The sequence below is a fragment of the Xenopus laevis genome, chromosome 6L (assembly GCF_017654675.1).
Source record: "Xenopus laevis strain J_2021 chromosome 6L, Xenopus_laevis_v10.1, whole genome shotgun sequence".
In the NCBI taxonomy this organism is placed as follows: domain Eukaryota; kingdom Metazoa; phylum Chordata; class Amphibia; order Anura; family Pipidae; genus Xenopus; species Xenopus laevis.
The window spans coordinates 44,296,539-44,313,645 of record NC_054381.1 but is presented as its reverse complement, the minus strand read 5'-3'; the positions used below and the strand labels follow the sequence as shown (position 1 = coordinate 44,313,645).

Sequence of the window (17,107 nt, the reverse complement as noted above, 5' to 3'; positions counted from 1 at the left end):
CAGTAACTCCCCATCTTCTTTTCTGCTGATTCACTGCACGTGCTCTGTGCTGCTGTCACTTACTGAGCTTAGTGACCCACTCACAATATACAGTACTCATAGAATAGAAATGTCACAATATAAGTCTGATTAGTAATTAATACAGATAATTACTACATGGCAGCACCATGTAACCAGTGTAATTAGCCTCAGAATTTAATAATCAGTCCTGTAGCATCAACTTATATTACAGGCCAACCTCATTTTCTGCTTGATAATTAGTGACGACCCCTAAGCTTAGCTTCTCAGCAACTGCTCAGAGCCCACTGAGCATCTGAGTGTCACAGACACTTTCCAATATGGTGACCCCCTGTGACAAGTTTGAAGTCCTGGATCATTGCTACTATTGACAAACTGAAACTTTAGGTTGGTGCAATAAGGCATTTTTAGCCATATTCATTTTTAGGGTTTAGTTCTCTTTAAGGGCAGGGGCACACAGGCAGATTCGGGGAGATTTAGTCGACTGGCGACTAATCGCCTCTTCTTCGGGCGACAATCTCCCCAAACTGCCTTCCACCTGCTAAAATGAAAAATCGCCTGTGGCAATGCACTCGCGGCGTTTCGATGTCCAAAGTCGCTCGAAGTTTCCTTGTGAGGCAACTTGCAGCAACCCTGGAAATTGAAGTGCAGCGAGTGCCATTGCGCTGGCGTTTTCTCATTATAGCAGGCAAAAAGCAGGGGGAAGGCAGTTCGGGGAGTATGTTGCCTCGAAGAAGAAGTGATTAGTCGCCAGGCAACTACATCTTCCGAATCTGCCCGTGTGCCCCGGCCCTTAAGCTTTACTGTGATATTAGCATGTTAATCGCTTACCCCTTAATACCTGTGTATTTAGTTATATAGTTTTGATATTTACATTATTAAAGCCATTTAATGTAAGGTGCTGCAGCACATGGAATGTTATCTTGTCACTGTAACTCATCTTATACTTTGTCTAATGTCAACAATTGTGATTTCAGTAAGGCGGTGTACATCGTGCCAGGTAAGATTAGAAGGATTCTGCTTCTCTGTGTGCTTAACATTTACTGCACATTTTCCAACCTGTGCCTCTCTGCACACTATCCATTTATGATCCCAGCATTTCCCAATCTCGATACTGCTAGAAAAGCACAGCAATGGGGGCCTTTCGCCCACACGGACACATTGAGAGGCAGATTTACCAATATGTGAGAATAGAACTCACCCTCAGAAAAACTCACTCACTTTCTATTCATTCCTATGGGATAAAAGCATATTTATCAAACGGTGAACTAAATACGATTCTAGAAATCCCATAGGAATGAATAGAAAGTGAGTGAGTTTTTTTTGTGGTGAGTTCTATTCTCACATTTTGATAAATCTGCCCCTTTAAGTGTAATTCAATAGAAATAAGGGTCATTTGTATAAATACTTGGGGGGAATAATAAACGAAATTAGAGAGCTTAAATATTGTTGCATTGAATTTGTGCTACTTGATGTATTTCCTTTAAGGCATTTGATTACTACTGTGAATGCCTTCCACAATATTTCATTAAATTATACTGATGTTCTATGAATGAAAGGAATCATGTCAGCATTACTTCCAATAGAGGCCTTGATAAATATTTTGTTATAAATAACACTCAACCTTCCCTCAGCCCAGTGGTACATCTGGTTTAATTCAGTGGCACATGGAGTCCATTTTATCTGTTATAGTGTGCTGGGGACAGTATTATTCCTTTATGGGCCGAAGACTCTACTATAGGTATAGGATCTATTATCTGGAAACCCGTTATCCTGAAAGCATCGAATTATGGAAAGATTGTCTCCCATAGACTTCATTTTATAGAAATAATCAAAATTTTTCAAAATAATTTCCTTTTTTTTCTGCAACAATAAAACAGTGCCTTGTACTGGATCCCAACTAAGATATAATTAATCCTTATTGGAAGCAAAACCAGCCTATCGGGGTTATTTAATGCTTACATGATTTTCTAGTAGACTTAAGGTATACTGTAAATATCCAAATTATGGAAAGATCCATTAACCGGAAAACCCCAGGACCCACGCATTCCGTATAACAGGTCCCTTATCTGTATAAGACGATTCTCAGGCCCCAGACCAGTGTGATGGACAGAACAGGCTTTCTGGGCACAGATGATAAAGCCATGATAGAATGTTGGAACTCTCAAGTAACAATGGGCTTGGGCATTAGTTGAGGGGATTTCTAAGAAATCAGTAAAGTAGGCCACATTTGGAAGTGAAGCAAAAATGATTCCTATCATTGACAGGAATGTGCCAGTATCACTTCAAGGAACCTCTAAAATCTCCCGATAAGCTGAGTTTATTGTAACGTCTTTAATAATAATTTCGAGAAAACTTTGACATAAACACAATGATGTTTTCTTTTTGCAAGAAGTGGAAGAATCTAATATCAGTGATGGTGATTGACGGTAATAAAACATTCATGCCTTCATTGCTTTTATAGCGATCGAGTGATTTCAGGGGTTTTTATATAGGAGTTTTCATGGGATATTGTAATTGCCAAGATCCAACTTCAAGATAAAATACCATTTATTTCCCATGTTGAGATTGTCAGATATCATTTAATGAAACATTTAACAGGCTTTTGTCTCTTGCCTATAGCTCATATTTTACATTGAACATGATCTTATTGTGTTAGCACAGTTTACATGTTTTACTAAATGGTTGGTTATTACTTGCCCCAAACCCCATCCTTTGTGCCACGATTAACTGTATTATTAGCGTTCTTCTTACAGTTACATTTCGGAGACTCGGGCAAAAGGGCAAATTAGCTGCCGTCCTATTTTTTATTTTCCTTTGATATAAAGGACCATTGGATTCTGTGAGCACAGAACATTCATTCTCTGCATATTTACGCATATGAATGGGAGCTGCTGTATGTCTTGCATTAGTTGAGGATTTGCAGAACACCAGCTCCTGTCTCACCAGCACGATGTCTCATTAAACAATATGGCAGCTCCTACCCATACACTGTACAACACACCTTAGATCTAAAGCTACATTGGGGCAAGGACTGATGTGAATAATGCATAATCATTGTCTGGGGAATATGTTGCCACTATATTAATAAATAAATAATAATAAATGTAAATATGCAGATAAGGAATGCTCTGTTCATGCAATAAATTATAAGAACCCAATAGAGAGATACCTTTGTACTTTAACCCCTGTTATAAACTGGGACTTTTTACCCTGCTAACAGACAGACAAAGTGGTGGTTATCTATAAAAAATGGGAATCAGTGGTATTATATTTTGTAGAATATTTGTTTTTGTCGTCAAAACAAAGTTTGTTCCATCTTAAGATCTGTCTATTCAGGACACAGTGGATGTTTCAGTATGTGTTGGACTTTGGAGTTAATTGATAATACCTTGTGAAAAGAGACCATGATATTCTGTGTAGGTTGATAAACCCTATGTTGAACACAGACTAAGAATATATTCATATACAGTTTTAAAGGGAAGAATTTGTAAAAGACAAATGTTGTTTGTTTATTTTTAAACCCAGTCAAATACTGCCTACTATTCCAAAGAGAAAGAAATATTGAAATTCAGATTGAATTGTATTTAAACAATTTCATTTTAAAATGCTTTTATTTTAGAATCATGTAGTTGTTGTATTCTATCGCTTTATTTTTCATAATTCCAAGAAAAGGACAACTTTGTTAAGAAGGCCAGGTTTTTAAGTGAATTTAGTTGTACAAATTTGCTAATTCCAGGAATCAGTCCTTCTCCTTGAAACTAAAGCTCCTACACGCAGCCACGTAGGAAGAGGGGGGCAATTTTCTTAATTGTATAAGTGGTGTCAGTCAGGTTTGATTGAATGAAGTTTAGTGAATGTGAGTGAAATTACCAGTGCTTAAACATGGAGCCCCACTGTGGGGAATTCAATATCAACAGCAATCAGAAGAAGCAACAAACAAGCGTCACAGCTATTTGTATGCTTGTATTTGTATTACCATGGGCAGTGGTACTAAGCCAATAGTAGCAGGTAGAGAAAATCCTATGTAGAAAGATTCCCTAAAGTGCTCAAGACAACGTGACAAGACCTCAGTACCCGAAAAGAAGTCCAAAAATGATTCCAACTGAAACTGATTTAGTTTCTGGCAATTCTTTCCCTTCAAGTAACTGATTACGACAGTGTTTACACCAGGCACAACTTGTTTAGCAGACAATTTACTCTCGGCTCACAACCCCTCTCACCCCCCTTGCAAGACAAGTTCGTGTTTGGACAGCAATGTGTCTCAGCGATGAGCTTCGAGGAATTTAGCTGCTGCTCGAAGAAGTCATTTTTCTTCAATTTGGATTCATAAAAAAGGGCAGCTGTGTGCTTATTTGTCAGTCAATGTGTCATTTATTTGAATTACATTCTTACACATTTTCTAAAGCCAAAACTGCATAAAAATACATAGAAGGACCTGATGAACAGGGAAATGACAAGATGTAGGGGTTGTCTCTCTGCCAGCTCTAAGATATTTGATTTGGGATATCTGGCATTTAACCCTCTTTGCTTCTAAAGCAAGAACATTTGCCTCTTGAGAAGAACAGTTACATTATGTCCTTGGGGACAAGCAGGCAAGTATTTTCATGACATTCTGTCTGGGTTTTCTCACTGGCAATTGGACATACATTAACTAGATTACATTGCCTTTGTATCTATATCATGGGCAGCACATGATTTATACATGGGGGATTTCACTAATGTGTTTTGCTAAATTTCTCATAAATACATGAATCTCACCCAGGCATTTCTACAAATCCCACTACAAAGAAAAGTTGTCCACAGTTCCAGTGATATTGTCTAAACAGATTATTATATATTTCTGACCTGCTGCTGGTGGGGGGGGATTCCACCCTGTTGTAAAATCCACTCTGTAGCTTTCCATCAAATATTCCTATATACAGCAATACAAGCCCTTAAACTCTTGATAGGCTGTATTTTTATTATTATTATTATTATTATTATTATTATATATAATTATTATAGTACTATAGTGGTAGAATATTTGAATTACTTATATTGAAAGCTTGTAGCTTGGGGAGAAAGCTTAGTTATAAAATAAATAAACAACAAAATAAATAAATAAAATAAAATGAAGCTGGTGCCTGGTGAACACTTTGGCCAGAATTGGTGTACTAGTGTAAATAAGGAATATCATCCTATTTAAGCCATTGTTTGGGTGTTTTTACAAAGTGAATATCAAATATTGTACCGTGTAAATAAAAGAATCCCACTAGTATTTATATTATATATTTAAGAGCTGTAGATCATGTTGGGCCTTTGGAAAATGACAGATGACTGAGAAAACAAAGTTCCAACATTATCCTGTAATGAGCATTTGAATAACCAGATTCTCCATTTAAATGACGTCAATACAACTTAGTCCCTTCAAATTTGAAACTTCGAATTCTTCCAAAAAGAGGAACAATGAGTAGCAACTCTAGAATCCAAGGAACCCACGTATGTACATAAATACATGCAGAGAGCTGCCTGACGGGGCTCAGGTGATTCATTGATCAGTGTAAAATAACTTTTGAAACACTCCGTGAAACTTGCCCACAAACCAGGGAACGGGGAACTACAAAGTGATCTGAAAGCAGAAACCTCATCTCCTCTGATATTACAAGGATCCAAACTTTTAAGAAATCAAATTTTTTCACAGCTTCATAAGATTTCTGAAACAATTTGGCTCCTTTAGAAAACCAAATCGCAGCAGGAGAGACTTTTTTTGGCACACAAAGGGTTACGTCTCATCTTGAAAGACAATTAATGACACTTTGCAATACTTTTCGGATTAACCAAACGTTCAATTCCCCCTCCCATTGCGTCAGGTTAAGGTGCCCGGTTTAAACCATTTAATACTCAGAAAATAATCTGCAGCTGTGATAATATTGTCTCTTGCTCGCTCTTGGTATTTTCCAAAGCAGTAATATAGCAGAACTTTCCTAATAGCAGATAAAGGGAGAAGCCTGTAAACAATTAGTGAGCGCAGGCTAAAGCCAGTTCATGTTCCTGATACTGATAATAAACGGAACCCCCCAGGAGGACAGGTAACTACTTTGCAGCTCTGACCTCTGAAACTTTCACATTGCTTTGCTGCCCTGCAGAGCCAGCATTACATCACTAAGCCACCATTGGCCCTTTCTGATTAACCCATTAATGACAAGGCATGTGTGATAGGAATGTGCATTACACTCACTGCCTGCGCTGCTCCGGCATCCCAGCAAGGTACTACTACAGCCAAGCAAACTCCTCCACAAACTTCTCGCAGACCACAAAATAAAAAAAGTTATAAAAAAAAAAAAGTACCAGCTACATCAAAGGATCACAAGTAAGTTCTAAAGTGCACAAATATTTAAATGTTTAAAAATGTTAAAAATGAGAGACAAACCTCATGGACATCACTGGTTCTGTATTCCCTGCTGAGGCGCAGAACACGAGAGCCCTGGAATGAGTGTATGTAGAATCAGAGCCAACACTTAACTAGCCTGTGTGAGTCATATCCTTCCCATTTGATTCTACTCCAGATGGTGATGTAATGTTCTGGCCCTCTCTCCTCTCCTCTCTCTCTGCTCACCACCCCTCCTTCTCATTTTAGCTCTCAGTGCTGCTGGTGAAGTCACCCTTTAATTCTGGCAGAGCTGTAGCGAAAAAAACTTTAGTGTAACCAAAACAGCCCAAGGCGAAGTTCCAGAGCTGGTGGTGCAATTGCTAGTGGCAACGGGATCAACACAGAGGGGAAACAGTGCCACCTCCAAACAGCTGTCAAAAACATCAAATACCTCTCCCAATTGTCAATTGCCTTCTGATAGTGAAAGCGCCCCATACGTTGCTTAATGTAATTACCCCCACACAGCTCCTTGTCACAAGGGTCCCTCCAGCCCTCCTCTTCTATTCAGTCCTTATTGATCGGCAAGTGATTCCTTTGGGAGCTGGGGTGCCTGTCATATTACATTACAAATAACAGTGCCGGGCCAGAATGAGCATAAACACTTGCACACAAACGCATGCACACAAATCACTAATTTAAAGGCTGCTTGGCGCAGAGCTGAATGAGACTGAGAATTAGAGACATACATTCAATTGCTTTATATAATTGATTTAAGTATATAATGAGAACTGCAGTTTTGCCCAGTGTAAATGGGAGGGAAAAAAAGAGCACTTTGCCTGTAGGTGTTCTAGGTGGGTGGGAAAGTAGCTGAAATTATGAAGGATTTAGATTATGTAACAATTGCAAGATATTTTCAGCATATACATAAAGAATGTAAAACCAGCTGAACTGCAAACCCCTCCATTCTACTGGCGGCGTGAGTTCAACAACAGCTGGAGTTTTACAGGGTGGGCATCCCCCCCATCTATGTAAGCTGTTTTCCAACATTTTTCTCTATCGCTGTTCCAAACATTAGAGTTTATTATTACTATAATGGGTTAATTAATATCAGTGAATACAGGTACCTGTTATCCAGACCTGGGGTTTTCTGGATAAGGGGTCTTTCCACAATTTGGATCTCCATACCTTGTATACTTAAACATTCAAATATTAAATACAACCAGTAGGATTGTTTTGCCTCCAAATGATCTTCTGACCATTCCTGTTTTGCTGCCTGTCCATTTAGCCTTCTTTCAGATTCTGCTTCTGTACTGCGCTACTGTTGGTGTTGACCCCGACCAGTGACCCTGACTAAGTCTCTAACTTCTGATTGAGTTCTGCTCCTTCTGATTGGAATCAACCCGGCCGGTCCCTCAACAACTTTCATTGTTCCCCGTTCTTCCTGCACACGTTTGGTTCCCTAGTCTGCCCAGAACTCTCTCCTTGGTCCTCTCACTAAAAGACCTTGTGGCCAGGGTTGACGGGATAATGGGAAAAAACCCGGGGGGCCCTGGCCCTCATGAGCCCCTGGCGGCCCGGACCCCATCCTCCAATCTGCCGGGCCCCCGAAAAGTACAGACTGCGGCATCGCACATTGGACTTTGCGCATGGCGTTTTCACGTACGCGTCGACATTTGTGCATGCGTTCTGGTGTTTATGCATGTGTGCCGCTGTTCTCGCAGGGGTCTGGAGTTTGCGAATGTGCGTGGGGGGCCCCCAATGTCCAGTCCGGCCCTGCTGGCGTCATCCGAGTAGCGGAGGGCTCCTCCCAAAGTGAAAGGCAGTTGTTATAGGCGGAAGCACAAGTTGAGACCAGGATCTTGGGAGTTTGTTCTGAGTTTGTTCTGCGACCCCTTGAATGCTGCTACCAGTGGCCTCAAAGTAGGTGTTTATTTTTGATTCCCTGGCTTGGAGGCAAGATTTGGTTGCATAAAAACTAGATGTACTGTCAAAATGAGCCTCCGGTAGGCTGTCAGTCCATATAGGGGCCACCAAAGGGCCAATCACAGCCCTTATTTGGTACCCCAGGAACATTTTTCATGTTTGCGTTGCTCTCCAAATCCTTTTACATATGAATGTTGCTCACGGGTAAAAAAAGGTTGAGGACCCCTGCCTTACGTAATGGTTTTATTAGTACAGGTAGAAAGGAACTCGTTTTTAAAAATTTGAGTTACTTGATTACAATAAGTTCTATGGGCGATTCCAAAATTTTCTGGTTAATGGGTCTCCAGATAATGTATCCCCTACCTGTGCTATGTAAACGTGAGATGAAACTGGTAAAAAATGCAGTTTACAAAGTGTTCGATGCAACCAAAAGGCTTGAAACCACAAATGCTGCGTAGCCATGGTTATCCACTAGAGGCAGCAGTGCGCGCAGTTCCAAGGAATAATGGTGCTCTAGTTTTGTTTTATTTTCAGCACTATAATTTTCCTTTTAGAGATTCTACTCAAAACAACAAGTCAATCTTTCTTTTGCCTCACCCAACGTCTGAGATGATCTTTTTCATTAAAGATTGGTTACTGTTATATGTAGATGAAGCATTTTTCTACAATTCTGATTCTGGAATTTTTATTCAATTAAAAAAAAAACATCAAGAACAATAACAATACAATATAATTGATAAATGCAGGTGGAAAGTGATTTGTTTTGTTAAGATTGGGAAAAAAGTCATTGTTGTTTAAATGTCCATTAAGAGGCAGTTAATAATTTGTCGACAAGTAAAAAACGCATTCTTTTTTTGTTATCAAACTATTGTTTTGACTATTGTCAAAAATGTGTATTTTTATTTTGCAAACAATTTTACATAGCATCTGTGCAGTGGCTCCAAACAACACAGTAAGTGGAGCATTTGACTGGTTCGGACATCCCCAGAGGCTCAAACTGAAAGATTACACTGCAAAGTATTGCAGCTCTCCCAGTCTAGACATTTGTGCTGCAGTGACCATAGGGACCTTTGCATTTCCCCATAGACAACTTTTGTTATGTAGTCTGTAGTCTGCGCTTGCAACACATCTCTGGTCACTCCCTGTTGTGGCTGTAGCTACACTTACTATATACAGTAAGTGGCAGACAGAGGGGGCCTGCACAACCTGTATATTACATGTTTACACAATTCCCTGAACTTTTTATTAGCTGGTATTTATTTATAACCACTATTTTTTTAGCATGGCAGTGCAATGGTTAGTATGAAAAAGATCCACGCACACCTGTTCTCAAGCATTCTCGCCAATATACGGGCCACTCAAAATTATGCAGTTGGGGAGCTTACCCCATTTATTGCTTCCATATACCATATAAAGAGTTAAGATAAAGTTAACAGCCCCACTGGCAGCGAGTATAACATATTGATTTATAGTGATTGCTTTTAGTGTTCTATATGTGTGTGGGACTTCCACTAAAGCTGGTTTGGACTTTTATTTGACACCGGATTTTTCTACCACCATATGGACTAATTAGACTATGGAACTATGGGTAAGGGCGATGGGGTTTAAAGCTTTCAATAGTGTGTGTACACTGTGAATTGTATCCTGACAAAGGGAGGGTGTACCCCCCGAAACATTGATACTGTTGGTGAAACAATAAATGGGGTAAGCTCCCCAACTGCATAATTTTGAGTGTGTGCAGCTCTGTATATTTGCAAATCTGCAATGGTTAGCACTGTATTGGGTAAAAAGGTTTGATTCCAGTAAGAGCATTATCTGCAAGGAATTTGCCAGATATTCAAATGATGCGCCCCAAAGCTGGCTGCTTCCTGCTCTCCCTCCTGCAACACACGCATGCACAAACGTTTTCTTACCTATGCTGGTTACCTCTTCTGCTCCCCCTTGCATCTCTGTTCCGGGTGTCCTGTAGGAACCCAGAAATATAGAAACGGTATGCCGCCCCTAAAAATATGTCACCCTATTACCGGGCCTTTGTGGCCATAAATCCCGTCTTGCCACACTCCATAAAACATGGAGGACAGCCTGTTTCAAATCATCTCACAGATTTTCGATGCTATTCAAGTCGGGGGACTGTGACAGCCAGACTGAGAATTAAAATAGGCCCAGGCATTTCAGGTACACAGAGGCCCAATCAGCCCACATAAAGGCCCAAACAGTCCCCACCAGCCCACTAAATGCTGACTTTCTATGAGACCTTATAGCAGCCCCTCTGGCATTTGCCAGAACCTGCAGCTTGCCAGTTCAGGCCTAGTGACAGCCATTCCAGAATAGTGTACTTCTCCCTCTGCATAAAAGCCTTTGTAGATTTGCAAGTCTGTTTATGGTCATTGTCTTGTTGGAATATCCAAACCCTGCGTAACTTCAACTTTGTGACTGATGCTTGAACATCCTGAAGAATTTGTTGATATTGGGTTGAATTCATCCGACCCTCGGCTTTAACAAGGGCCCCAGTCCCTGAACTAGCCACACAGCCCCACAGCATGATGGAACCTCCACCAAATTTGACAGTAGGTAGCAGGTGTTTTTCTTGGAATGCAGTTTTTTTCTTCCGCCATACAAAGCACTTTTTGTTATGACCAAATAACTAAATTTTTGTCTCATCAGTCCAAAGCGCTTTTGTTCAAATTGACTGTGGCTTGTCTAAATGAGCTTTTGCATACAACAAGCGACTCTGTTTGTGGCGTGAGTGCAGAAAGGGCTTCTTTCTCATGATAACTAAACTGAATGAATCCATATTGGTGGCAAAACAATCCTATTGGGTTTATTTCATGTTTGTATACATTTTTTAGCAGACTTTAGATACTGTATATTGATCCAAATTCTGGCTCAATACTCACCAAGAAAACCCATTATCTGGAAAACCCCTGGTCCCATGCCTATACTTTCAATTCTAGTATCAAATCTTATGTGCTGTAAGAATGCTGAGAGTTGTAGTTCTGCAAGTAACATCTAAGGGACAATTTATGTAGTGTATTCCATAGTTAATGCCAGACAACAAAACACAAGCCTCTGTAATAAAGACTATCTTTTTATAAAGCTCCATTGTAGACAAAACTTAAAAAAAATAATATCTAAATACTGCAGTTCATCTATTGTGCCTTCTGCAACAAAGGAATCTTTAAAGAGTCCCAAGTGAAACAAACAGTTATTTAATGTTTGCTTGACCTTAATAATATATTTAATGGTCCAATTTTAACTCCTAATAAAAATTATATTTGTTCAATATATGTGCATATCAATTTCCTTCTGGTGACAAGCAAAATGCAGACACATCTCCATTTTTGGAGACTTTATAGATGTGATTACAGGCCCAATCTCCAGCATAATGACAAGGCTGTAAAAGGCCAGAATGAATTGCTTTCTCCTATCTGCTATACTTTGTCACTGGAAAAAGTGTCTTTTTGATACAATATATTTAACTGGGATAATATATATCTAAAAAAACAACAACAATGTTCATTCTTGTGTCCTTGGATACATTTTTATGGCCAGGTGATGCCTCAGTGGTCAACAGAAGTTACAGCTTTGAATGTCTTACTGGAGACAGGAGGGGAAAGGTGATGGGCTATAATTTTAATGGCGCCATTGAACATTCTATTTACAGTGACTCAAACATGGTTGTAAAGATGCGCCTTCTAATGTCAGTGGCCTGCATGATATATTTATGTCTGGGCAAGGGACTACTTCAGATAGTGCTTCCTTTTATTTCTTTTAATTACTAAATGCTAGCTCTACATTATCAAAATCATTTTAGCATGAAATAGTCTTAGTAGTAGTTACATTTTGTATTTATATGATATTAAAATACTTTGGAGGTGTCTATCTATCTATCTATCTATCTATTTATTTATCTATATATAATACACAAAACCAATGAATATCTTGTAAATTATATCCTTATAAACGGTGAGTAGTGATGTCATCAGTTATAAACGGTGAGTTCTGATGTCATTTCTGTCACATGACTCCCTAAAACGTGTGTATTATAATAAATAAAGTACCCCCAGTTGCAAAATATGAGGATATTAGAAGTTACCTCGGAGTTCCATGACCTTCGGCCTCGTGCTTTTATATGGTCATGAAACTCCTCGGTAACTTATAATATCCTTATATTTTACAATAGGGGGTACTTTATTCACTATATATCATCTATCAATCTATTGTCTTTTTATCTATCTACTGTATCATCATCATCATCAATTATCTATCTATTTATCTATTGTCAATGTCTCTCTCTCTATATTTACAGTATATATCTATCTGTATGGATCTGTCTGTGTATCAGTCTAGCTGTCTAGCTGCATCTCTGTCCCTTTGCATACCAAGCCCTATGCGGACTCTTTGTCTCTTTATAATTTAAGTCAACTTTTTTCAAGCACTGCTGAATGACAGAGGAACAATTAATGGTGTCATAGGAGAATGGATGATTCTGTCTAGTATTGGTCCTAAACAGCACAGGTGTTAGGTTAGTGCTGTCAATATATTTCATGTTTACTAGAGCGCTCTTTGTGACCTGCTTCCATGTATCAGGAATAAAAGACAACACAGACATCTTTCTGAATTATACAACAACACAACACTTGGCACTTTCATTGTGGTTATTAAATGTAATTTATGAAGCCAATATTTTTCTAGGAAAAAAGCCACCTTCTTAAAGATTTGGCATCTTAACTCAATAAATAAACCTGCAGAGAGCCCCTCTTAGCCTTTACTGCTTATTGAGTCCCAACAATCAGACAGATATGGGTGTGACCTAATGAAGGAATCTGAGGGAGATTTAACACAAGTATAATGTACGGTGACATTGGAAGTATTTTATATCATGATAACAGTAACATTTTGTTGATTAAACATATCCAGTCATATTCACCACATCAAGTTATTCACTTTGTTTTGGTGGTTTTGATCCTTACAGGAAACCATACTTTTCCCATGCAGTTTCCTGCCCCCAGTTAATGATAAGGTAAATCCTGTATTTGAGGGACTTTTAGCCAAATAAAATGTCTGTTTTGTCTACACATGCTTGGCACAATGTGGCCCAGTGTGGGGTGGTATGTATGTAAGGAATCACATCAGTCTTTTTAACATCCCCTTCACAATGCATTACAGTACAGCTGCGGCTCTGGTAAGTCAAGGAGCTTAGAGAAGCTTAGAAGCTATCATATTTTAATTTCTGACTTCCCAGGGGAACCCGTTCTAGGGACAGAGCAGCTGTTTGGTGTAACTTAAACTGCAAGTTCAAAGCACTATCGGAATACTCAGTCCTAAGGAGACAGAGCAGCTAAGGGGATTTGAGGCCACTAGTTTAATCTGCAGACAGGATAACACAGGAGAGGTTGGAGAATGTCATTTGTGTCTGCTAGTGTATGTGCCACTGACTTCCAGGTTATACAGCAGCACAAAATCATTTTACTCCCAGGTAAAATGTTAATACAGGTATGGGATACATTATCCGAAAACCTGTTATCTAGAAAGCTTCGAATTACAGAAAGGTAATCTCCTATAGACTCTATTTTATCCAAAGAATCCAAAAATGATTTCCTTTTTCTCTGTAATAATAAAACAGTACATTATACTTGATCCCAACTAAGTTATAATTAATTGTCATTGGCCACAAAACCAGCCTATTAGGTTTATTTAACTTTTACATGATTTTCTAGTAGACTTAAGGTATGAAGATTCAAAGTAAGGAAAGATCTGTTATCTGGAAAACCCCATATCTCAAGCATTCTGGATAACAGGACCCATACCTGTAATACAGTAGAAAATATAAAACATTCCATATTTTGTGCTGCTGCCCTGAAAGGATAGTGGCATCTCAAAGTGCAATATTCAAGCTGGTTAAAAAATAAAATCAGAAATGTTTCAGTACAGCAATCTATCATACCCATAATTGCACTGCCTGCAGCTCCCCTTGTTCATTTTAAGAGCAAGGTTTTCCTGCAGGGCTCTTACATAACTGTTATTATTGTGGAGTGACTGCAGGAAGCATAACTAGATGATACTGGGCCACACAGCACGTTAATTTTTATGGCACCCAATATATCTAGAGGTTGACCTGCTTTACCAATATATGTTGAAATTACACATTAATTAAGGCCTCATGGGGTCCCTGTACCTCCTTCACCCCCAGGCAGCCTAAGGGTCTGCTTCCTCTATAATTAAGTCCCTGCCAGGCGCCATTTAGTAGTTGAAGTTGCCTTCTCCTTTGGCCTACATCATCTCAGAAAAAAGGCCAGTGTGCATTGGGCTATAGAGATCAGATAAAGAGGTTTGCAGTAATTATTTAGGGGAGAAGATTTTTTAGAAACTTCACCCACAAAAAATATAGTAGTACAGCAATGTAGCATTATTGTATGCTGCAGCCCAATGATAAATTATCCCTGCAGTTTTTGTAAAATAAAATATTTTGAAAGTAGTGACGGTTTCATTAAAGCTTCTAATCTGTTAATGTCACCAACTGTGCTGCATAAATATCCCAGAGTCAATTTATGGGCTGGGGACCCGGCACTCCAGATTTTAAAAAATGGCATTTTGCCATTCCAGAAATTGGAAAATCTTATCTGTACCTGCTGTTGACTCAAAACTCCTAAACTTGTGTTTTTTTTCTCTCAGAGATTTGGACATGTACAAAACTGAAATTGAAGAGAATGCTTTTTCAGGGTGCTTGGCTTTTTAGCTAATTTCCAACAGAAAATGATAACACCCATGATCAAAAAAACATTGATACTCATAGCTGCACGCAGTGCTGCTGTGCAAACCCACAGGGGGAACCCTGGTGCTACCACCATCTTGTACTTGCGCATAAAGAATCACACACAGGCACAGTTATGCTGAAATTCTGTATTGTAGGTAAAACACATGCTGAGTTGAATCTGAAAATTGCACTTTGCACACTGCCGTTGGGTTGTAAATGGCCCTTCTCTGTTGTGACTGTCTTTGTTGCTCATATTTTACATCTATGCCATTAAAAAAAAACAATATCCACTAGGCAATAACATTACGACAGGTGGTGGGCCACTATTGGACAGCTGCTGTTATAGCTTTTAACAAAAGCACTTCAAAAGGCAAGCATAGGACATATTTATGTGTTCCTTTTTTTTTGGGGGGCCAGATTTTAGGGCTCTTTTTAACCATAAATGCAGTTCTGGTTGCAAAAAAATTTACGTGTCAACAGGTATGGGACCTGTTATCCAGAACACTCAGTACCTGGGGTTTCCAGATAATGGATTTTTCTATAATTTGGATTTTCATACCTTAAGTCTACTAGAAAATCATTTAAACATTAAATAAACCCAATAAGCTTGGGTTGTCTCCAATAAGGATTAATTATATCTTAGCTGGGATCAAGTACAATGCACTATTACAGAGAAACATGTAATAATTTAAAACAAATGTGAATTATTTGGTCAAAATGGAGTCTATGGGAGACAGCATTCCTGTTATTGGGAGTTTTCTGGATAACAGGTTTTCAGATAATAGATCCCATACCTGTACTACAATTGTGTCCAATCTGCCTACATATACATGTGCAATTGCATCAGCCACACCTGGGACAAATGCAACAACCCCTTTAGTTCCCTCTCGGACTGTTCTAAACATGCTCAGTGTTGCTGTCATTGCAGGAACATTGTTAATGGTAATTGATACAATTTATGTGGGGGCTATAATGTTCCCTAAACCTTCTGTGCCTCCAATACAGTTGGTACTACAGTAAGGAGCAGCTGTGTCTCAAAGCCAAGGCCAGTCTGTTAAACCACAGTATAAGCTGTTGGACCCCAGCAGTGAAAACTATAATCTCCTAGGAATCTGTAAGGGAAAGCATCCTTATCCAATCATCTTTCTACATTCCTAAGTTCAGATGGAGTTAACAAGGGAAACAATATCAGCATGGTATAATTATATTCTGGGGGATGGTGAATAGGAACCGAGGGTTGACCCTGGAAATCCCAAATGTTCCTCATTTATGTTTGCGTCCCCTCTATACATAAATATACAGAGTACGGTCATACCTAGAAAATGGGACCTCCTGTGCAACATGTGACTCCATTGCCACTGCACTGAAAGAATTTCTCAGAACATAATAATAATAATAATAATAATAATAAAGGTGCCAGTAAACTCTGTTACTTCATTACAACAATAAAATTTAATGCATTGTTCACATGGCACAAATCTGCTCATAGTACAGTTTTATTTGGCAAGAGAACAATCAAGATTTACAAATAACCTTAAAGGGTAGTAAACCTTGCTGCACCCAGTACTCAAAGGTTGAGGCATGCTGGGAGTTATAGTCCAACAACATCAGGGTTGTATTCTTAAAACAATATTGCACAACTATCAAACTATCCAAAACTTTTCCCCAAATCTCTACAGCCTGCTACTGCTTTAAAATGCAAAATATTCTGCCATGAGAATCCCAGCTGACTTGTATCTATCTGGCTCTCTTTTCTTTGTTCCTACAACTGGAGTTGGAAGGTTAAAGCAGAGTTTCCCAGCACTGAACAAGTCTGTCCTTTATCCCCATGTCTGATTCCAGTGTAATATAATAAAGACAAAAATGACATAATTATCTCTATATGTAAGATAACTGCAAGATGTCTGACATGACGGTGGGAATCAACATTCTCATTGGTCAGTTCTTTTGCATTTATAATGAAGTTATGTTTTTCTGCAACTTCTATAGAAAACTAGGGGACGGCATTAGGGCTGGGTTTACAAACCTTTTAAAATAATTGAACATTAAACATGAGT

The 17,107-nt window shown here is 38.9% G+C and overlaps 1 protein-coding gene across 4 annotated transcripts in view; it reads right to left on the bottom strand.

Moving 5' to 3' along the window:
• The window catches only part of creb5.L (cAMP responsive element binding protein 5 L homeolog), a 275,913-nt gene that overhangs the window by 74,179 nt on the left and 184,627 nt on the right, over nt 1-17,107 (bottom strand). The window contains exon 1 of one of the 4 annotated variants that reach the window (XM_018267423.2): nt 6,431-6,655. The exons of the other annotated variants lie outside the window; for them this stretch is intronic. Coding sequence (XP_018122912.1) covers nt 6,431-6,441 — 11 coding nt within the window. The 5' untranslated portion in view covers nt 6,442-6,655. Of the gene's footprint in view, nt 1-6,430; nt 6,656-17,107 lie in introns of those variants that run through there. 4 annotated transcript variants of the gene reach the window in all.